The sequence below is a fragment of the Botryllus schlosseri genome, chromosome 13 (genome assembly GCF_051294905.1).
Source record: "Botryllus schlosseri isolate E-star chromosome 13, Bs_hap1, whole genome shotgun sequence".
Classification (NCBI taxonomy): Eukaryota; Metazoa; Chordata; class Ascidiacea; order Stolidobranchia; family Styelidae; genus Botryllus; species Botryllus schlosseri.
Genome location: NC_137248.1, coordinates 17,579,182 through 17,603,703, shown reverse-complemented (window position 1 = coordinate 17,603,703; position 24,522 = coordinate 17,579,182). Strand labels below are relative to the sequence as shown.

Here is a 24,522-nt window from a genome sequence, read left to right as displayed (position 1 = left end):
AAGTGTACCTGTTTGATGCTGGTGTGATCAGACTAGATGACCTTCACGGTCTTATCGATCATTCATATCTAATACCGAATACTGTGCACGCATATTTTCTGTACCACCATCACTGCCGTTTGTTATGTATTTTGGTTCGATGAAAATAAAGACTCTCTCTCTCTCTCTCTCTACACAGTATAATATCTCTTTTCCGACAGCCATTTTTGTAATGTGAGTCGTGAAGTTTTATCAGTTATGAAGCGAATCTGTCTTCTGATTTACCTAGTTGAAAAATTACAAATTCGCTTCATAACTGATACTAGCAATCATTTTGCAAATTTATCGGTCTCGCATACCCCCTGAAAATGTTTCGCGGACCCCCGGATGAGAACCCCTGGTTTAGACCAACCAGAGACAATCGTTTGAGCCAACGTTTCATTGCCGTATATCTTATTGGCACCGTAATTTGTCCAGCCGTATTATATTGGTTAATACTTTATGTCTCGATGTGTTGCGCCGCGGAAGGGGCTGGCCTCGAAAGACCTGTGTCTCATAGTCCCGCACTCACTTGTTTGACTAGGGCTATCATTTGTCGTCTTTTAGGAGGATTTTTCTTCTTACTTTAATAAAAGTAAAGGAACCTCCGATGACGACCAAATGTCCTCTTTTTTGCATGTAGTTTTTTTGGGGCTTTCCAGTGAACGGTCAGCCCCGCACAATCTACTCGTGCAATCATGGATAGCGGGTTTTCCCACCTCTCCAGAATGTGTTGAATAAGAAAAAAAGCCCACTCTACGGCTATACGAATTAACTGTGAAGTGTGTTATGTCCCTGAAACAGTAGGCCATATAATGTTTATTGGTGAAAACTATGACGTTCAACGGCCATTCTTTGCTGACACATGTATAACGCTCAATATACCGTTTACTTTGACTAACCTACGGACTCCGCCGCAATTATTTACCCCGGTCACCGAGTTTATTGTTTCATGTATCATGCATATATACGTTGAAATGAGCTGGATTTCAAAAAGATCGAAAAGCACTGGATTTTTCAAATGACCTAATTCAAGTGAAACAATATCTAGAACAGAGGTGTCAAACTCAAATGTGCTTGCGGGCCAATTTCTTAGTTTTGATTACGCCGCGGGCCGCATCACCAATATTAGGGATATTCAACGCTGAATTTCGAAGTAGGCCTTATTTGACGGGAGCTTGAAGACAGGCATTCCACAAACATCATGAACTTTACTATTGTACTATTCACGCTTGACACGAAAAAAAAGTCATATTTTCAAATATTTGAATAAAATGGTTTTCATGCCGGGCATTATTTGTTCAAATAATGAGTTATAGATAACATGCGAGAGCATGCATCATCAATGTTCTCTCTAAGCTGCGCACGTGCGCAAATGCGCAGTGCTGACAAGGTCTCTGCGCACAGAAAATCTAAGTTGAGCACAAAAAATCCGAAGTGGTGACCCTTTTTTAGTCGTTACGCACTGTTGTCCAAGGGTCTGCGCAGTGAGTTGGTAATGAGTGTTCGCAGACGCGTCAACATTGATCATGACATCGTCAAACTGCCGGGTTATAATATTGCAGCTAGTGGACCTTTGACGTGCCACAATTTTATGTAGAATATTTTAAATTCTACTGAAGATTGATCTGATATCAGAGCATTTGAGCGGTGTAACCTAATCCTGGTTATGATATAGTCGTGATAACTTGGCTATTGTGTCGCTCGTAGTCAAATCAATATTCGCTTATGGTAGGCATACCATTCGTAACAGAAGTCACACCAATATTTACTGGAGCTAAGTCCTCAACATATGATGTCATAGATCAGAGGTCTCAAACTCAAATGTGCTTGCGGGCCAATTTCGTAGTTTTGATTACGCCGCGGGCCGCATCACCAATATTAGGGATATTCAACGCTATGTCATTGCCAAAGTCAAATTAAATCAGCGTCAGATTTTGCCTTCGATTATTATTGGAAAATATCAATAACAACTTGAATATAATCATTATTGAGCCATAGGAATAGCATTGTTTCTTAACTTTATCGATCGTACCCCTTGTGCTTCCAATAAGATTTCTCGTAGCCCCAGTTCATTTTCAACACAATTTCTGATTGTACCTATATTAAAATTAGAAAAAGCCTATACACGTAAAATCGCGCGTAGCGCGAAGACCATTTTCCAGTTGAATAAATTGGTCACGAAAATATTCCACAGCATATAGGCCTAATTCCACAATGCATATCGTACCTCATGATGTCTTGCTCCGTACCCCGAAGGGGTCTACGGACCCTAGCTTTGAACCCCTGGAATAGAAATGTCAAATCGTCGATGAATTCATTGGTGTTACAGCTGTGGAGCGTACCACTACCTTACTCGCCACCGATAATAACATGGATAAAGAGATCCGACAACCCCCAGCATGTAACCAACTATACGTCACGGCACGGGGGTCACATATATAATGCCGATGGTTGCCATACTTACCTGATTAGATAGCTATATATACCCTACGCAACGCAAGCTACGACCTTTTGATATATTACTATTGCGTAATAGCTGATACTCTACCGCATGGTAGCTTTTAAAAGTGATGCAATATTTTAGTTTGTTGAGATTTCAGTGTTTTATAGTAGTGTTGGGGTGAACGTCAAGTTCTTATATCTAAAAAATATATGTGGCACTGGAATATATTGTCGAATACTTGAAATTCCAAAATACCGTCGCGGGCCGCACAAAATGCTCTCGCGGGCCGCGTGTTTGAGACCTCTGTCATAGATTAACTTGTAGGTAACACATCATGACACCATACGATATGAGGTCACTTTCATCGGGTCTGCAAGAGCCCTCATTTAAGCCGGCATGATGGATCTTCGGAGAGAGTGTTATGAGTGTGATATGTTGAGCATCAGTTTTTGAAAACGGAATACTCGTGTCAATTTCGTGTTGAATTTCTGTTTGTTTCACCGCCGCGACATAGCGAGGGATAACAATTTGAAAGTCAAGGAATTTAAATCACAGAGGTTAAGATTGTCTGTAGTTACTATTCGATGCTGTATATAGTGGGAAATTCATACATGCCAAAACGACTTTACTGGCGAATCACATTTCTGAATCTGATTTAATCCAATGTCGACCGGGTTCGCGTATGCGTAGCTTGCATTGCACAGTCGTGTAATATCTTATATTAAACCGAATGATGATTTCTGGCGCAGTTTTCAGCTAAAACCTGTCTGCTCCGTACTGACAAATAATGCCGCATTGGAGTAGCCAATGTACGGCATCAGTGGACCCAGGGATATCAAGAAGTAGCCTATATATCCTTGGTTTTGCCCAATACCAGTTACTGAAGAACTCAAAAGAAATAACCAAACGCCCGATATGTATGGCTCTTTATTATCCTTGTGAGCTATCGCATATTTCATGACCGAGGTCGCATTTTAGACTACGATCTCGCATATAAATTGCTTATCATAGTAGCAATAGATGTCGTCCAAGAGCAATTTTCCTTCCGACGTGTACCAGAGTTGGACGCAATTGCCAGTGCCGTCAGGTTGTCCCGGGGCGAATGCAGTGGTTTCCGAATCCGTTGCTCCACCATCGGCCCATTCCCACTGATTATTTACTTTTTCATACCCAATCCAGACTGGGACACCCTCTCCGTGCTTGGATGTTCTCAATACCCCACTACCAATGAGGTACCTGTAAGAATGTTCAAAGAGGTACGTTATTGTGATGTCGATACTGTATTTTATACCGAATCGCTGAGAAATTTCCTGTCTCAAAACAAATACTGATCTACCAGTAATGGAAGACAGATCATACGTTCGTAGCAAATATGACGGTAAATTACCAATAGTAACACTGTCGCCTTTTGAGATGCGTTGTTCAATATTATTTTGACGCAAGATAGCTGCGGTGCTTACGTAGTTTGCCGACTTTTGGCAACTATGCGGTGTCTTACAAAAATCCTGGATGTGGGCTGTGATACAAGTCGGCAGATACGGAATCAAAAATAAGAAATATCGGCCTGGTGTAAATGACCATAATAGTCGACAAACACCACGAATGCCAAAAACAACAATGAAATACCGCAACAGCCTGCTGTGTGTCATTAAAATATCAGAGGGGCGCATTCTAATACTTCGTAGATGCTAAATTCAGGGTGTACTACAGAAATGTTGTTGATGAAACACACTCAAACGTTCGGAAAGTGTATATACGTTATCATCTTACTCAGCAGCGGCGGGTGATCGCAATGCTTTGGCAGCCAAGGTCCCGCCCAATTCCGCACAGCGCGATTTCGCGGTAGCTTGATTAACCGATTCGTCGATGAGCTTGAAAAAAACATTCCCCACTCTCGACCATTGAACTACGCCGCCGCCTAAATCAATAGCAATACGTTACAAACCTACGGTTTGCAAAAGTTAATCAAGCGTCTGTAAATTGACTGACTGATGTATTGATCATGTGCTGCAAATATTGCCGAACTTACAGGAGATGTTTATAGCTTTCAATACAATATCCATTGTAAAATAATATTTATTGAACTCGAAGATTTATCGGGTGCCTCTTTTCAAGAGTTAACGGCACACTTGGGGCGAGTTTACTGGCAACCAGACGGACATACGGTATTATAGTAGCAACGCAATTCGTAAATAAACAGTTACACGGACGAATCACATGCACTAATGAGAAATTTGTAGGTTATAGACAGGGGTCTATAAATAGTACTTAAGTACAATTTAGCAAAAATAGCTTATTTTATACTCAACCAGAATTTTAAATTATACTAAATTATACTTTTATGAAAAATGGCTTTCCTGGCATAGGAGGGTACCGTACTGAGACTTTTATGTGAAAACAAGCTCGTGTTTTGCGTTACTCCACCTGCCGGTGTTTCATGTTTAATGATCTAACCAAAAATCACAAAAGTTTCTGCAGCTCTTGAAACTGTTTTGCATGAAGGCAGCCTTCGAGCGAGAAATCGGTCAGGCCCTCCCGGTAGTCTTCCTTTTTAATTCCGATGGCGAAAAAATCCGCCTCCACTGGTGCCGTCGTTGGAAACACGGTCGAGAGCGTTCCGCAGAAGTCCTTTAGGGTGGGCAGGTGTATGTTCATACACTCGAGGACACCCCAAGCGTCCCTGAAGCTGCTGTCAGGGCCCTCCTCCTCCAACGTAATGCGGAAATTGTCATGGTCTCTGTATAAGTCCCGCAGTTGAGCGTGCTCCGTCTCGACATCCTCGAGTTTTTATTCGGCCCACCCCGCTGCTCGAAGCCGTCCTGACTGTTCGCGAACCAAGTCAGAGACAGCTGAACGACGCAACTTAACCAGTTCCTTCGGGAGCGTCGGTGGTATCTCGTTGTTTTTGATGTCCGCGTTGTTTGCCAGGAGATCATAGACGCAATGAAGTAGGGTGCAAACCAGAAGGCCGACTCCCCTTTGAACAGGATCAATTCCTGAACATTTGTCATGGAAACAGAAACTGATTACACTCTGACGTATTCTAATTCACCCTGGAAGCCATCCTCGTCACAAAGCTCTGTAGTTACTGAACACAAGTCCTTCAGGTTGTCACGCAACTTCATCAGCTTGGCGTGCTGCTCGGTGACCAGAGTTTTCTTGCCTTGCAGGGACTTGACCACTTTCAGGACCTCTCCGGCGATTACAAGGACATGGTGTTTGGTGACAATTTTGAGCTAGTTAAAAAAATTTGTGGGGGGGATTCTCGATTTTTCACTAAAATGAGAGATTTTAAACGGAATTTTAACCTACCTATTGCTTGAAATCATGCAAGATGAATAAATTTTATGAAAGAGCCAGTCTCATACTTTGTAATTCTGCAATTAAAAAAAGTATGAAACATTTTGATGATCTGGGTGGACCTTCCCCCCTTAAGAACTGATTCAACCAAGCAACCTAGTGCCGTTATAACACTGCAACATATATTCCGGTCTTGTGCAGTTCAGCAGGGATCGTAAGCCTTGCCAAGTTACAACCTATAGTTGAGATAATTATCTCACTCACTAGAGTTTAGATTATAGCGAGCAAGAAAGATGAAATTTGGAAGCCTATTATGGCAATTTAATTTGAGCTGCGATAGATCACAAAACAGAAGAAGAAAAAATGAACAAAGGAAGAGGAAAATGAGCTGAGCGTGGAATGCAATGAAGCGGAAATCAATCCCGCCGTGCGAGTAAAGTCACACACACAGCACTGCGCAGAAAGAACCCCAGTGCGATGCGGCTTCTGCACCCCCGCCGCTGCCGGTCTCCTACCCAACCGCCAAGCAGCACCTGTGGGAGCCAGCAGGGCCCAAACGGAAGCGATAAACCCGCCAATGCGTTCTTAGAGACTCCGGTGAACTGACAAACACCGAAAAACGGTAAACAAAAAAATCCTTATTTTATACTCGACAGAAATTTTATTTTATACTAAATTGTACTTTTGAGACCCAAAAGTACAATTTAAAGTGGCCTGGTTATAGAGGAAATCTTTTTGTCTACATAAAATAGGTTTGTTCAACTGGATAATAGTAGACTCCAGCACTTTTAGATGAAAAAAAGACCTACCCGTTTGTTATTGTTGCCATTGGTACAATGCGAATTTCATGGTTTGTGATTTTGATTGTTGCGTCATACTTTGCCTTTTTGGTTTTGCTTTTAAATCTGTTTAAATCCCTTTAGTGTGCCATTAACTCTTGAAAAGAGGCACCCGATAAATCTTCGAGTTCAATAAATATTATTTTACAATGGATACAACAGACGGGTACATGGCGTATTTCATGGCAAGCGTACGCGAAAATTTTCGAAAATATCAGCAACTTTCCTGGAAATAGTACTATCGTTTTAAGGCAAGGGTCGGCAACCTACGGCCCGCGGGCCGGATCCGGCCCGCCAAGCGAAATCGTCCGGCCCGCGACATAATAATTAGTTATCACAAGAATACGGCCCGCCACTTCATAATGAGTTTCAATCTGCAGTGCAGCGCTGCATGAAAAAAATGTTGCATTGCTACGATATAATAGTAGCCTACATCGTATTAGTCTATTGTTACGCCATAAAACGTGTGTCAGTGCTTATCAATCGGGTGTATCTCGCAACCGAAGGTGTTCCATGCTTTTTTAAAGGGTTAATCACTCTAACGGGGTGTGACAAAAGGTGTTCTTCCTTTGCTTCAAAAACGTTTGGAGCATCTCAGACGCAATGACGGAATCTCAAACTATTCTATTATAGATAACTAGCCTCCGTATGTTAGTTAGCCTGTCTATAGTTTGATTTTCCAGAAGGCATTGTGTGCCAAGACAAAAAACCTGAATAGTGTTTTGGCTACAATGGTGAAAACTGTTAATATGATTTTTGTCTCATCAACTGAATCAGTTACGACAGATATTACTAGAAGCAGACAATCAATATGGCGATGTCATGTAGGCCTATATCTGTCATGTTCGCTCATTGAGTCGAGCAGCTATGCTTACACGAGTGTATGAACTGAGAAATGAAATAGCAACTTTCCTCGAAAATACAAATATTACTTTCCTCGAAAATACAAATATCACCGACTCATAATCTTGTAATCGAAAATGGGTATCTCATCTTGCTTTCCTGGCACATTTAACGTCACATCTGAACAAATTGAACTTGCAACTTCAGGGGGAAAACAACTACATACATGAGATGTTGAGGCGCATTCAAAACAAATCTGTGACTCTGGAAATGTCAACAGTACAAAGAAAATTATGCTCACTTTCCTATACTGGAGGAGAGAAAACCTAGTACCAACACTACATTTGTAACTGTGATACGAAATTTAACTACTGAATATTCACCCGCTTTTCCGACATTCCTTCTCAACAAAATGAATTCTGACTATTCAGTACTCTGTTTAATATGGACGCCAATACCATTGCCTGAAAATTTCAAATGGGCCTTTCTGAAATGCGATGCAGTTGAATTGAATGACAAATTTCATACAAAGAGCATATCGCTGAATGACTTTGATAAAGAGTACGTTCTTGAAATTGGTCTTTATCCCAGCTTGACCAGCAATGCAAAAGAAATTGCATCGATTTTTAGAAGCAATTACGCATGTGAACAATAGTTTTGAACAATGCAATACACGAAGAGCAAGCGAAGATCACGTGTTTCGGACGTTTATTTTGAATAGGGTCTGATTCTTGTTTCATATGACTTGTTACCAGAAGTTGAAAACCTTTCACAAAGCAGAAAACCTTTCACAAAGCAAGCTGCGTCAATTGTCACAATTATTCTGTGTCGTTGAAGTGTAAATACATGTGTCTTCGGATTGGTATGATTGAGATTGCAGCAATGTAGGATAATATACCGAAGTGAGCGTAAAATATAATACTAAGAAAAAGTCCGGCCCGCCAAAAGGTTGTACACCCGAAATTTGGCCCGCGACTAGCAAAAGGTTGCCGACCTCTGTTTTAAGGTATCACTTGTTCCCTATGTATGAAATGGTAACTATGGACGTTAATAAGTATGTGCCATAAATCGTCACGGCAGCTTTATTTAATTGGGGATTATAGGAATTATTTCCGTTTAATCCTAGAACTTTAAATGATATACAGTGCTTATGCTTATGCTTACCAATTTCAGCATCACGTTTGACCTCGTCAATGTCTTCTCGTAATTGACGTGTCTCTAAAAAATGATATTTCATTGGCTGAATAACACGCAAGGTTACAATCGTTCATATAAGAGTGATATATTCACGTTTCAATGCAATGGTTATGCTTGTTGTGCGAATATATGTACGACTGAAAACTATGTTGCATTGTTGACAAGCATTAACCGGTATTTTACGCAGTCTTTTTCATTAACAGCATATTATATGTGAAAATAGCAATACTATGTTCACATACCAATGAGTATGCAAATGACAACTATAGTCAAACACTTTCGTCGAGTCTTAGCAGCCCAATCGTGACCCGCTAATTTTGCTACTCATCGGCCATGCCAGGATTGACTTGATGGTCATGATCACGAATGCCTAATTATCAACTATGTAACAGCTACAGAGCTTTCGAGCCGTATATATTTGTATTTATTAGTGATGGTGTGAACCTGTGAAAGGTTTTTGAAAGGTTTTGTGTGAACGCGAACGTGAACCTCATGACGTCACGTGACGTCATACTGGTAATTCCATGCCTACATTTCAGTAAAGTGATATATTAATGTACACGATAACTAGCGACGACTCGGGCCACATTATGGCACACTGCTGAAGTACATACTGACTTTTTAACCGTTGTTGTTGTTGTTGTTGTTGTTAGTATTGTGCAGATGGTGTTCGGCTATTATGGCCTTTTACACCAGGTCTCAAGAGTCTTACAAATCCTTCAGCGTCACAACTGTCTGCCGGTGAGTACAACGAATTCAGCCACTGGCAGCAAAATCCGTGGATCTGATAACAGTTTTGCGGGCTGAAACGGTATGCCTAGATTAGCCGCGACTTTTGAACCGTCGCCAAATGTATCAATCGTAGCAATCAAATGATATAATAATCCCATTAAATCAATTTCTTCTGTCGCTTTGCCCACACTTTCGACGAGGACTTGCAAGGGAGCCTTAACGGGTTAGGCCAGACCAGACAATGTAGTCTATGTCTGCGTATTGCTATACGTTGATATTGAGCCGATTTTGAAATTGGTTTCTATACTCGCGACCGATAATATAACCCTATAACAATTATACAACAGTAGCCGACACCCCAATCGCACTGATTTGATTTTTATGATACAATAACCATATGAAATCAAGACGGACCCCGTACGTCTGCATTTTTTGATCATGCAACGATATCCATTTCATTGATTGGTTTAACGAGCATTATTCCCGGACTACATGTACCGTATGTCGCTTTTGATATTGTGTGATTGCGGGTCAAGCTCACAGCAAAGAGTCGCTAAATATTTCGAGCAACATTTGCAACCAAGCAAGTAAAATTTTTGAGATTGTCAAGGTGCATGCTCGACTGCTCGTTTAGTGTTGATTTTTAGGCTGCCAACGCCACGCATTGAGTAGCCTGCAGTTTAAATGCAATAAATTTCAACCAACCAACTTTTCAACCAATTATTATAATGAAGTGAAAAATTGTAATATATGAAAAGGTTCGCAGTACAGAACCTACCTACCCGATCGCGAAAGTCAACCTCACGTTCACACCATCACTAACACGAATGATTGGAGGTAGTAGCTATCTAGAAGATCCTCCGATATCAATACTATTATATGAAAGACAGAATACTTACCAATTCATTTAAATTACTTGATTAATAAATGATAATACATACATTCAAGAGAAACAAAATACCCGTGTAATAAATATTAAATATACCAATAACAATAATATAATTAATATATTGATATGGATGCCCTCAAAAATAAGAAAAATATTTAATATAATTTAATAATATTTGTTTTTGCATTTTGTAAATTGCTTGCATGCTGTAGCTTAGATTATAGTACACAACAAAACAAGTTGAACGATTTGAGTTTTGAGCGTATGTCTCATGAGTCCCATAGTCGTGCGCCATTGGACCCACCGGGTGGGGAGCGATGATACGTTCGAGCAACAAATTTTAAACGTTCATAAATAATTTTTGAAAAGTATGATATTCATGTAAATGTCCGCGACAGTTAAAGCTTGTATCAAAGTGTTGAGACAGCTAAAGATCCGCTATTCTCGGCTGAAGACCTGTGAGCCAAGGATAATTTTGCAATTTTTGATCCATCGGTAGCACATCTCCCCTACACACGATATGTGCATAGGAATTCCATTAATGCATGATGTACATATGCCGCTGGACGGCAAAGGTACAGATATAGCCTTAAGGCTTTTCTAAGTCTTGCAACACCCCACCATGCTACCCCAGTAATGCACGAGCGGCAAGCGGTGAAGTCGTGGGTACCAGCGTTTCAAACCGGGTCTTTGATCTGATTGGATGTAAACCACGGCGTACCGATCAAGAAGCCGGACGCTCCACCATTGCGCTATCTTGTAACGCGATGGAGTTCACATTCGTTCAGCTTGCAATATCTGTCTATAATGATTCTCGAGGAAACCGATGGTGGTCCGGTAACCTCGAGCGCTGATTAGTATTTTTCAATTCCAGTACGTCGCAGCCTTGTTCATCCTTATTATTTCAACAGGCCAAAGTTGACCAATCTGCAGACGTTAAACAATAGTTATGTGACCCTCTACGCATAATTAAATTAGCGTGTGTTGGCAACTGTCAGTAGACAATTTCAATTACCGAATTGTTTCCAAATCTTCGAGAGCTATTAATTAACCTTCAAAATTTTATTCAAGCTTGGCGCGATTCAGGGTGACTTGAATTTTTTGTTTTAAATATAATTGTAGCAAACAATACGTTCATAATGCCAAATTTATTCCACTGGAAGATTTTCGACTGGCTCTCTTCAGCAGTGAACGCCAGTAAATGAGGTTAACCAAGTTCTAAATATAAAAAGAATTTTGTTGTTGTGACGTAATAATGACAAGTTCATAGAGTCGTGAAGGGCAGTAAACAGCGCATGTAATCGACGGCGTCGATATGCCTATTTCTCTAAAATATGCGCCTTTTTCTTTTAATTTACTGATGATATTTCAATGTAGACCTTTCGGCTCATGAAATCGCGCCAAGCGCGACGAAAGTTTTCATGTCTAATAAATATCCTCCAACAAACGATCATCGAAATAATCTTGGGCCCCTTCGAGCTCCCGCAATTGTGGGTTTTGATGCAGCAGTTACGGCCCTGGCAGATCACAGGCTAAGACTCTGTGTATATGATGATCGTCCACTGCTCCATTCGCGTCGAGAAACACAATCATCAAATCCATGCATCCGCTGTGTGATTGGGATTTTAGTTCCACTATTGTGGGAAATAATATAATCATACTGGGTCAGCTTCAAACAATTCATTGGTGAATGGGGTACTGGAGAAAGATTTATTTAATAATCATGCTGTACAATGCACATTTTATGTCTTGTAACAAACCAAACGAAGTACGCGTTGCGATGTCAGAATATTCAATCCAATGATACAATCAATTCATGTGACTCTTACATTATGTACGATGATTTCCAAGGCGGACATTTTAAACCGATTCCAAAGATTAATGCTCTCCGCAAAATCCTCAATCCATTACGATTCGTTGCGGTGGTGCAAATACCTCCACCAAAAGTTGCTAAAATTTTCCAGTTATGGCTATTGTTATCTTACAATAATACGACTTGCCTATGCATATATGTTGAAATAAATTTTTCACCCTCCCTGCTCACGTAATCAGATTTCCCGGTAGAGCTGAATAAGGTGTTTTGGAAACTGTAGGGCCCGTAAATAATATTTAAACATATATTCGGGTGGTATATTCGGATGGTATAACTTCATTACATGATGCTCTTGCGTGGCCTCCTGTCTGCTATGTCAAAGATATTGAAATCGCCCAAACGTAGTAAGCTTAAAGACACACACGATTTCAAATTGGTAATTCTTCACTGGCAATTAAATCTTCCCTGCCGGTAGGCACTTGTCTTTTGGGGTTCAGATTATCAGGACATCAACATTCGCCTCCAGCCATTTAGGCCCCTATGGGCAAGGCCTATGTATATATATCGAGTTTTCGGTCAGCATAAAGGCAGTCCATTTCGGACCAGGTTTTCTCGCCGTCGATCGCTCTGGGACACTTCTTGGAGTCGCATGTTGCATGGCCTAAAATTGCATATGTCTTGGTGCGTCGCGACGTGTTAATGGCCGACGCCGAAATGCCAATTTGTATAAATCAGGCGTATTTTATTGTCTTTTTGCAATAATCGAGACATTTGGCAATACTAAATCGCGCGGAGCGCGAAAATTTATTTTATAAAATTTGCATAAATTTCCAAAACACGCTAATTTACGAACTAATTTTTAGCCTCCTTCGAGCTCGCCCCCTCCGCCCTCCCCCAACTGCAATATAAGTATTTCGATTATGCCTACAATCGTCATCAGAAGTCAAAAATAACAGCATGCAACAAAGTAATTAATAGAAACCGAAAGATGGATCATCATTAATTTTGCACCCAAAATTTCCGAACACACCCCCTCCATGAACTCTACCGGTTATTCTGACCTGGCTAATAATGGATAGATATTTGACAGTAATATATGAAACAACCAATATTATCAACGAAATTAACTTTGCAGCTGGAGGATTGGAGTTCAGATGACTTTTTCAAGTATTTATACTCGCGATTTTAGTGCAGAGATATAGGAGGCCTGCGGGGATGTTCTGTTGCTAGAATTAAAATCTTTAATGCGTAAGGTTGGGGCTTTTCAGCATTTTTCAGCTCCATTCGTACTTTTTTTGTAAAATAAATTTCATTCTCACAAACTAACCGAAAATTGGTATACATAAAGAAAATGAAGATACTTAGCAACATTTTACTCAGATGTGCAACAAATTGGCTACTATGTAGCTTAAGCCAGTGTTGGGATCAAGTAGCTACCTATGAGTCACGAGTCATCTCGAGTCATTGCAGATTTTGACTCGAGTCAAGTCAAGTCACTCGAGCCATATTTTCTGCGTGTCTCGCTTATTGGCTACAGTACCCAATCTAACAGTTATTACGAAAATATGATGATTGTTTCGCGAAAGAAAGCAGAAATAAATATGAAGTCATTTTTTCAGCCTGTCGCGTGCTCACACAGGCTGATATACCCAGGACCGTAACTGCCGCCCCCCAAATCCCCAATTGGGGGGGGGGAGCTCGAAGGGAGACCAGAATTATTTCGTGAATTAGCATAAATTAAAGAGTATTTTTTGATATTTATACAACCTTTTCAGAATTTTCTCGCGCTTCGCGCGAATTCAGGTTGCCAGATATCTTGATTTTGGGTACTCTTCCCAGTTTTAGAGTCTTTGGTCTGACCCGGCCGGGGATTGAACCCATGACCTACCGATCGAGAAGCTGGACGCATAACCATTACACTATCTCGCTCGGTATGCCAGTGAAGAAATAACGGTAGCCTACGCTTGGGCGAATCTATATTTTTGATATAGCAGACAGGAGGTCACGAGTCATACCAACGGGTCCGCCCGCCCGATGATGTTTAATTATTATACAGTTTCCAAAACACCTCACTCAGCTCTACCGGTAAATCTGATTACGTGAGCAGAGAGGACAATCAATTGATAGCGATATATATGCATTCCCCGATCATATTGAACGATTGCAGAATTTTTTCGGGCTTAGTGCGAGTAGGCGGGAAAAGATAACTCACTAAACGCCCCCAATGTAGATGATAAGTAGCAGTAAATAACGTATAGGCCGAGGAATTATGGGGGGCGAAGCCCACCATAAGTTAGGTTTATCATCTTATGGGGGATACAAGACCACCGTTTGGGGGGGGGGTTGACGAAATGCTGTTTCGGCCCTGGACTGTATGTTAGCCACGACACCAGCTTCCAAAATAGGTTTTTGGTTACGTAATATTTTTGGCGCGAAAATATTGATTCACTACGGCTTGTGAGAGCTCTCGAGGTGGCTTGTAAATTAAACAAGTTTTTACAATTGCGTCTCAACTATAACAGTAACACTGTCCTTGAATTTCCTATTAGATTCATTTGAATTATTCTGTTTCAGAAAAATTAACAATGATTCACGATTTTCATTCGGACTCATCCGGATTTTTCATTCGCAGCATTCGCACCACCTTCGTCATTCGCACTGCAATTTTTTTCATTCGCACAAGTCCGAACCGTCACACAGGTTAAAAAGCACTGGGTAAGGTATATTTCATGAAACAGTGATGGCACAGAACACCACAAGGGCTCTCAGCGATGCGAAGTTCCCAGTAGTCAATTTAACATAAGTATATGACGTCCAGATGGGCTATGACGGGTCTCTGCCGGAATGCGGCCGTATGCAATGGAATCGAAGTACCGCCGTCGCATTCGCGTCTGGCCGCCGAGGTGTACGGACGTGTCTAGATTGAGCAGCTCATCCTGCAATCAGCGTCGAGAGCTTGTTGCGAGGTTTTGGTTTTCCATGTAAAGGCTTACTTATAGTATTACTCTAGCGGTTCTGGGATAGTATTACGTGCAGTGAGAAGTTATTAGCTGTATAAGCGACCATCCCGCCTGATGGCAGCGGATGTTGGTAACGATGACATGGAATTTACTGTTGTCACGTCAAAACGCGGTAAAAGGGGTTCACAAAGTGAGTCGGATGGTGATAGTCCGCCATTGAAAGCAATGAATAACAAGTCCGATGCAGACTATTCTGGCCGCTCAGCCGATTCAGCTCGCACCGAAAATTTGAAAATAGTTGTAAAGGGTACAGATAGGAAGATGAAACACTATCATCCTACCACGGTGAACAAGTGCTTACACGCAGTGATTGGTAATTATGAAGGGATCCGTGTCTTCACTTACTCGTCACCTACCACAATCGCACGCAGGCCGATAAGCTCCTATTTCTAGATATGTTTACGGACGGAGTAGTGTCAATTCCAGTTAATACGGGATGTTACGATGATAGTAAACTGCATCAGCATGCGTCTAGGGCCGTTATCCGAGGTGTGCCAGCTGACATGTCAGAATGCGAAGTTGTTGAGTTCCTCAGCGAATCACACGGGTGCTTTGCTAAACGTCTAAAACGCAAGTCAACTATGGCTATGTTGCTAGTTTGTCAATGCTGCTTGGGTTTGATGTTCCCACACCTCCAGATGAGTTGTATATTGGATATCTTCGATTTAAGACCAATCCTGATAATCCTCCCCATTGAGGTGCCACTGATGCAATCGATTCGGTCACACGAAGGCAAATTGCGGTGGAAGAAAAACGTGCTCCAAATGTGGGAGTCATGAGCATGAGCATCATCAGTGCGATCAGGAAAAGAGATGTGTCTATTACAAAATGCCCCATAGCGCAGCTTACGGCGGGTGCCCAGTATATAAGAGGGAAGCCAAAATACAAATAATTCGAGAACGAGAGAGTCCAGCGAAACCATCTCATGTCGATGCCAAAGCGAAAGTACCAGGTACATCTTCACATACACAATTGTCGTCACCTCCCAGCGGTAAAACTTATAGTCAGGCTGTACACCAACGTCAGAATGCCTCTGCTGAGTCAACTTCGGCGAAAATCAGTCCACCGCGACAACTTCTTCCAAATGATGCGAATTTATCCTTATTGGAGACCTCTTCTCATGTAAATGAGGCCACCGAGGCCGCCAGTACCCCGTCCCAATCAGACCACGACTCGTCAATTCTCTCTATCATGTCTTCTGCAAATCCGTTACTATTCTTCGCATTCATATGCGAAATTGTGAACCTCACAGCAGAAACTTGTCGTTTAAGCGATGATATCGATCTTCCGTCATTGATTACCTCCGCGGCTCAGAAGTGGCTAAGCGCTCGACCCTGAATCACTGAAAAGCCTCTTGAGCGCAGTTCCACAAAATGTATAAGAACGCTGGTGTTCTTATACTGCAATGGAACTGCAGAGGAATATATAGAAAGTTACCTGAACTGAAAAACTTAAACAACTCCCTAGGCCCCCTGATATTATGTTAATACAAGAGACACATCTTGTTGATAATTATGTTCCAAAGATCAAAGATTAAAGGGTACATCATTGAAAGAAAAGATAAAACACTTCGCAGTGGTGGGCTAGCCATTCTAATTAATAAGCAATTGTCTTATCGAATTTTCGATATTCAGTTATCCGGTGGTGGTATAGATACGCTGTGCATCGATGTGAACGGTTTGCGGATTTGTAACCTATACTGCTCTCCGGAGTACTGAGTTATTGATGGTGACTTAGACTTCTTGGGCGACCTGTCAGATTGGTTTGTGATATTAGGTGATTTCAATGCCCATCACTGGTCATGGAGTGCTGGAAACTCGAATCGCAGAGGTCACATGTTGTATGATTCAATAAACCGGCTTGCATTGGTAACCCTGTACGCAACGAGTCCAACTCGTATCAATACTGCATACAACGCAGTGAGCTGGGCCTCACTCATCGATTTGTCACTGGCGTCGGCAGATATCGCAGACTCGTGCTCGACCAACGTGACAAACTCCCTATTAGGCAGTGATCAGTTTGTCATACTGACATCTTTATTGGCTAAACTACCCCGCTCTAACAAACGTCCGCTTACGTGGGCCCTTTCGAAGGCAGATTGGGCGACCTTTCGCCAGATGATTGATCGACGAGAGGTGCCAAATTTGGAAACAACATAGACGCCATGGTCGACAAATTCACTAGTGATGTATTTGGTCGACAAATTCACTAGTGATGTATTATGTGCGGCCAGCCTGTCCATTCAAATCGAGAGACGTCACAGTCGCTCATCAGTACCATGATGGAACGACGATTGTGCCAGAGCAGTGAGAAGGAAGAAGGCAGCGTTGTTGAAAATGAGGCAAACGTTTGATTCGCAATACATCGCTGAATTTAAACGTCGTAGCGCACAGTGTAGACGAGTGATACTAACAGCAAAACGTGAATCATGGAAACACTTGGCACCAGGGAAAATTTCCAGGAAGTGTGCAGTGTCGTCCTTTCTATTTTGGGCAATCTTTCTAATAGTTCGGTGGCATCTTTGAAAGTTGAGAGCAATTATACACTGTAAAAAATCTGGTAGATTTACTGGGAAATCTCTGTAAATTTTACCACGAATTACCGGTCGCAGCCAATTACTGTACGTAGCTTGTCATTTTGCATTTTGATATGTAATATTACCTTAATATAGCTGTAAAGTAAGTTACCAGAATTTCTTCGCAAAATTACTGACAGTTACTCGTTACTGCAGTTTACCGGGCTATTGGCAAAATTGATTAGCATCAAAATCGCTGCAGCCAATGTATACGTAGAACTGAATGTTACTGATATATCATTCTAGAGGTGATTTCACCTGATTGAACCTCGTTTGCGAGACTGGGGTCTGTCATACCGAAATTGTTGGCCCTAGTATCAATTTAAGCTTAGTAGTGTACAAGAAATAACTGACAATCGTAGCTAATGTGGTATACCGTAGCCATATTATATTATAAGGCAACGGCTGTACGGCCAGTCTCACTGGTTACATTCGTTGTCACGGATAAGGCTGATAAGTTAGAAAATTAGTTCAGGATGTATAATATTGCTCGGGGAAACTAGAAATATCAGCACCGCATGCTCAGCTGACCATTTGTTAATGGCGGACAAGGCGACCAAGGTTACATAAGGTGACTGCTTTTTCTGAGATTCGTAGTAAACAACCAACGCACAACTGTGACATCACAAGCAGCGTCTGGTTAGGTAAGTACAGTAAGTAGTGAACAACACATGGAATATATATCAATTTATACGAAATTTGATGAAAAAAGGGACTATATGCAATGCTAAATGTTTCTGTATGGAAGAAACGACCCAGATCAAACATTATAACGTGGCCAGTAAATATTATGGTGTCATGTGTCAGCGGATGAATACCATTTATTTCGAAATCGCGTTCGAGTGTCGTCTGGCCAGTGGCCATTAGTGAGATTTGAGCAAAGGGTGGAGCGAAGCTTGTTGTGCTTGAAGAAAGTGGACACGGTCGTTGAAGATTCCTAGGAATGCTGAATGGAATACGCATCTTAAAAGGTATTACAGTACTACATAGTATTTGTTACCGTGAATATCTGACTCTGCACACCAGCACTCGATGACTTAGATTTCATGATTGATATATTTCATTCGCCGCATTCTCTGTTCTATTTTGGGATATTTGTCGACTTATATAGTGACCACATACTCCGCTGCGGAGGAGTTGAAACTGTTGGCTTGGTAATGTCATTTTCGGGCCATAGCATAGATATGTTTTCATCCACTGCTGGATTTGTTTGCCACACATGCCACCTTAAATTAGGAACCTTTTGCTTCAATACAGAGATAAAGTCATGAATCTCTGCTATGTCATGTAAAAGGCGGAGCCGTCATCACACAATGTGCCAGTACCGGTACTTCAAAACATGTTATATTTTTGTTAGCCCATTTGTCTTAGTCTTTATAATGTCATGTCCACTGTCCAGGTTAGGAACTTTGCTTTATATAGCGACTTACGCATGAATTCTTTTTAGTGGAACTGCAAGATACTGCTTACACAGAAGGAATGAGAACGAGAAAAAGAAACAATTGGAAGTTTGGCCGGTGGTGGAATTAATTCACGTTTTCTTGAGACCACCTGTGTTACTGCATGTCTCCTAAAGAAGAATTAGACCTCCAGCAGCAATATTTTTCCATCGATAACCACTTCATCGTGATATCATGAATGAATATACAGTTTGTTCCAATGTCGTTTTGGGGATGTGAAGAAAATGTTGCGATATTTTTGCATCGGGTTGCTTTGCGATAGGTATGGATGTGCGTGAATTTACAAGCTGGTATGTAATCCTGATTTACAGAGACAGCATGTAGGTAGGTAGGCGGTAAAATGACAGTCGCGATCGCAAATGTACAGGAGAACATGTAGATGAGATATACCGGAGGTGACTGTAACATTACAGTCTGGCGTGTAAAGTGAGATTACCGGACGAGTGTAAGTTAAATTTACATTGACGAACGGTAATGTTAGATTACCACGAAATGTCTGGCTACCGTGCTTCCAAACATTTCGCGGTAAATCGAGGTTTTTATTTTTTACAGTGTATTACTGATGAAAGAGGAAAAGCACAAATACTAGCGAAGACATTCCAACGTTGTAGCAGCTCTTTGAATTTTACCGTCATAGGTTGGACTTGAGAGCTTCACTCCTCATAGAAGTCGAACACCATAGGAACGATACTATTCTGAACAATCCTTTCACGATTGCAGAGCTTGAGAAAGCACTGAAGTCGAAAAAGACACGTCCCCGAGACATGACACTCTTTGCTATTGCATGTTTAAAAACTTACCGCCAGATGCCCGACTCAGTATGCTTTCGGTGATAAATAACTCATTGCGGGACTGTTCCTCGCAGCTGGAAGCACTCGATTGTTATTCCAATTCCGAAAGGAAACAAGGACCGATCAGACCAACAGTCATATCGTCCTATAGCCTTAACCAGCCACCTCTGTAAAGTGATGGACACGATGATTATGAAGCGACTAGTGTCTAGAAAAGCACGGCTTACTCCACTCAGCTCAAAGTGGCTTTCGTCGGGGACGGCGGGCCATGAATCATGTGCTCCGATTACACGGTGCCACTTACAAAGCTATCCATAATGGAAGTTAGGTTTTAGCTGTCTCCTTAGACATAGAGAGAGCATATGACATGGTGTGGCGGGCTGCTGTCATCCATAAATTACGGGAAATGGGTATTTCGGGGCCTTGTCTTTCTTGGATCAACAATTACATACACGACCGTACTTTTCAGTTCGAATCGGGACAACGTTATCCGACGAATCGGGACAACGTTATCCGACATTTTCATTACAGAAAATGGTATTCCACAGGGGAGTGTGCTTAGACTTTTGTTATTCAGCATTATGATAAATGACCTCCCAACAGTTATCGAGTCGGACATGGGACTCTATGCGGACGATTGTGTCATTTGGGAGACCGGTCTTGCTGTTGACCAACTTGCTCAAAACATTCAGTCATCCGTTGATCAGATCCATCGATGGTGTGTAAAGTGGGGTTTTATGGTGTCGGGCGAGAGAACCGTAGCAATGGTTTCACGAAAAAGCGACATTATGTACAACCTGTACTAAAACTAGGAGGTCATCAGCTGAGGTAAGTGGAATCCTTCAAATATTTAGGCGTCACCTTTGACAAAAGACTCAACTATAAGATACAAACATCTAACTTTGCATCTGGCACATCTTGGGGTACATCCACTCGAACGTTATTAACCCTGTATAGGAGCCTGATAAGATCAATCATAGAGTATGGCATGGAAGCGTACTTCTTCACACCGAAATTACACCTCACGAAAATAATTGCAATCCGCAATCAAGCTCTGAGACTTTCTTGCGGTGCCATGTCCAGCGCCCCTATATGCGTATTAGAGGATTGGTGTAACGACTTGCCCTTTTTTTCTCAGGCACCAATATCTCTGCCTCAAGTACCGTTCCAAGATCAGAACACAACAATCAAACCCAGCACGTAGTTTATTGGAGGGTTCATGGGAGGAAATTTACAATCTGCTCTACGATTTGCGACTTTCAATATCTTATCCCGACTTCAAATATTGGATGATTAACCATTCTCTTACCATATGCCCTTGGTTATTGAAATGCGCCATGATTGATAAACCATTTCAAACAGCCCTCGGACGCGATCCACCACCTCACATTGTCGATGCTATATTCAGAGATTATATTTTTGAGCAATACCCAAACAGAATGCTAATTTACACCGATGGATCTAAAACATCAACGGATGCTGGGTACTCCTTCTACATCCCCGATCGCAATATAAGAACATCAAAAGTATGTTCGAAACTCCTATCAATCTTCTCAATTGAGCTGATAGCAATATTCGATGCACTGATATGGATTTCAGAAAATTCCATCGAACGAGTTGCTATTTTGAGTGACTCTTTGAGTGCATTGCTATCGTTAAAAACCATCTTGGTGAAAATAACTATATTACCAATCAAATATTAGAACAAACTCACCATAGAACTAACTCACCATCTCTTACATGAAAGCCATAGAGATATTTCTTTTGTATGGATTCCAGGACACTGTGGTATTTAAGGAAATGAAGTCGCTGACCGACTTGCGAAAGAGGCTGCGGCCCATGACTTCGCTGACCAAAGTGTAGATCTTACTTCTAGCGAGGCCAAATCATTGATTTTAAGTCACTGTATGGGCAAGACTGGAACCAACGTTTCATCGAAACCGCCTCTGGAGAACATTTCAAGCAGTTCTGCCCTGACATATACACAAAACTACCTACTTTAACCACGCCACGCCGTGCCGAAACCACCATTTTCAGATTACGGACCGGACACTGTCGTCTCAACTCCCATCTTTAAAAAATTGGATGCTCCGATACCCCTGATTGTGCCACATGCCATGTTGAAGAAACTGCAGAGCGCGTTATTATCGAGTGTGCGAAGTACGCCAACGAAAGATGCCAGTTTAGAGCTGCCGTACTGGACTGGAGAGTACCCTTCACCATGGAAAATATAATAACTACTGATTATATATTACCTTTTGCTGTGGGAATTCCTTGCGAAGACCAAAAGAGACAGTACTAAATGTTTAGTTGACAGTATTTACTTATCGCAACATCGATTCGATTAGCAACTGTTATGTCGTGACGCAAAAGACCATAGTTGTTATATGCGTCACTAAAATTGTTTTTAAATATAATAATAATAACACTCCAATAACTCGTATAATAACTCCAATAATAACTCCAATAATAACACTCCAAATACGCAGAGCTCAAAATGGAATGTGAGAAAATGTGGCGATGCAAAATAAACATTGTACCGATAGTCATTGGCGCTACAGGGGTCGTAAGCAAAAAACTCATGAGACATATCCAACAAATTCCGGGTAACGTTCGATTCGACATGATCCAAAAGATAACATTATAGGGCACTGTGCACATTCTTCGGAAGGCCTTGAATGCACCACTGGACTAAAATTACCCTTGTGAATCACAGCATAATTTCTGTAATTACGATTGTTCATCTTCAATCATCTCTACCTCTGCTCTGTAACCCTTGCCAATTCTTCATCTGCTGCAATTCTGTAATCTGACTTCTCCGAGTATTGCATAGGAATAACAATTTGAATGTATTACTGAAATTTTAAAAATTTACTCCAATCTCGCCATTTTCCTTTGGGGGCTGGTTGCTCCCCGGATTATGTGTGTATCTACCAGTTTTACTGTGAATAAAGAATAATAATAATCTGACTTCTCCGTGTATTGCATAGGAATAACAATTTGAATGTATTACTGAAATTTTGAAAATTTATTCCAATCTCGCCATTTTCCTTTGGGGGCAGGTTACTCCCCGGATTATGTGTGTATCTACCAGTTTTACTGTGAATAAAGAATATAATATTATAAATTTTCATTCCGAATTTTCATTAAAAAGTGACTCGCATGTGCGTTCGATTTGGGTCAATTTGGTCCACACCTTAGTGACGGCGGGTTAATTAACTTTATCGCTGGATGTTAAAACATACATTTATTCACATAGGAATGCGCTAATGAATGAAAACAAAACTTCTAACCCGCGTTCGTAATTCGCCAAGCTTCGTGCAATGCACGTTCCAATTGCAGGAGTTTAATTTGAATTGTGACGTTTCGTAATATGATATCTTCCCGCCAAGATAATGCATTCCTTGACTCATTTAGGGTTAGAGATAGTATGAGCGCCTGGTGTGGTACTCATATATATTCAGAGGGGGGTGACTATCGAAGTACTTGAACATTTTGGAATTACTGTAGTAGGTCTTTTCCTGTACCTGTATATGTGATTATCTATTTAGACAACTTCCATTTCTACTTTAACATTCCTCAGGCTAAACTTACTTTTTCCCTTGAGATTTCGTTAAGTATCTTCGGATACGTTTGCATCACCTCTCAAGTGTGTTGTGAAGCAAGTGGGCAAAAAAAAAACTGTATCACGGTATTCGAATTTACTTCCGGTAAGCATACACCTATTTATTCTGTCATTATCGATAAATTGATATTTTGTGCCGGTGATGAAGATATATTATGCTGTTCTGCAAGTAGCAACATTCGATGAACTACTATAAGTATGCAACCACATCACCAAATCTACTTTTGACAATAATGAATTCATATTTCAATTGATGAGATCCATTGTTCTGATGTCACCCGCATCCATTGTTCTGATCTCACCCGCATCAAACTATCGCAGCGTATAACACATTGGTGTTGAAAGAACATCGTCTTTACTTCTGCTTATATAATCGAAACTAGTCTCAAAACTCACACTTACCATTATCATGTTTGTCTCCAAGCTGCTGATATTTTCCTTCGAGATCTGTGGATTCTGTAATGCAACGACAGTCGCGATTGGTTTCCGATTACTATGTTTTTCATTTTCGAAATTACAAGCCCGACATCACCTATTTATGAATTTACGCTGTTTCCAAAACGTTACAATCACAGTCAGTGTACAAATGATTGAACCTCGTGATTGGGTGAGCACAAAAGGTTGATATCACATGGGATTACCCAACAACAATCAATGATATGACAAATAGTTTCAACAAGTCAAGTAACACAGATTTTCTCATCTCATATTTACCGTGATTAGTATAGTGGTTAGGCCTACATGTTGATCATCAATGAAGCCTGTATATTTATGTGCAAAAATTTGTGTAGCTTACGTACGCCACACGAGCAATCCAGATTCAAAGTAAGGCCGATGTAGCAAAGTGTGCCGTAACAAATAAAGTCACAGAAATCACTGTTTCCGCATAGTTTCGTTCAGACCTTCTTTATTGCCATTGTCACATTTACACACTTTGTGCTTCAGATTGGTACGTGATACGTTTCCAAATCTCT

At 41.1% G+C, this 24,522-nt stretch overlaps 2 protein-coding genes and 2 long non-coding RNA genes across 5 annotated transcripts in view; 1 reads left to right on the top strand and 3 right to left on the bottom strand.

Moving 5' to 3' along the window:
* The window catches only part of LOC145453528 (C-type lectin-like), a 35,361-nt gene extending 26,449 nt beyond the window's left edge, over positions 1-8,912 (bottom strand). Inside the window, exon 1 of the mRNA XM_080331495.1 lies at positions 8,611-8,912. Coding sequence (XP_080187621.1) covers positions 8,611-8,683 — 73 coding nt within the window. The 5' untranslated portion in view covers positions 8,684-8,912. The remainder of the gene's footprint in view (positions 1-8,610) is intronic.
* The window catches only part of LOC145453611 (uncharacterized), a 133,523-nt gene that overhangs the window by 86,795 nt on the left and 22,206 nt on the right, over positions 1-24,522 (bottom strand). For both annotated transcript variants that reach the window (XM_080331578.1, XM_080331579.1), the window contains exon 6: positions 23,951-24,004. In XM_080331578.1, the coding sequence (XP_080187704.1) occupies positions 23,951-24,004 (54 nt within the window). The remainder of the gene's footprint in view (positions 1-23,950; positions 24,005-24,522) is intronic.
* On the bottom strand, positions 3,374-4,496 carry LOC145453570 (uncharacterized). The gene is made up of 2 exons (XR_013919826.1): positions 4,235-4,496; positions 3,374-3,700 (listed from the first exon to the last, which is right to left on the bottom strand). It is a non-coding gene; the product is annotated as an uncharacterized LOC145453570 (long non-coding RNA).
* On the top strand, positions 17,995-19,367 carry LOC145454653 (uncharacterized). Its single transcript, XR_013920196.1, has 2 exons — positions 17,995-18,643; positions 19,120-19,367. It is a non-coding gene; the product is annotated as an uncharacterized LOC145454653 (long non-coding RNA).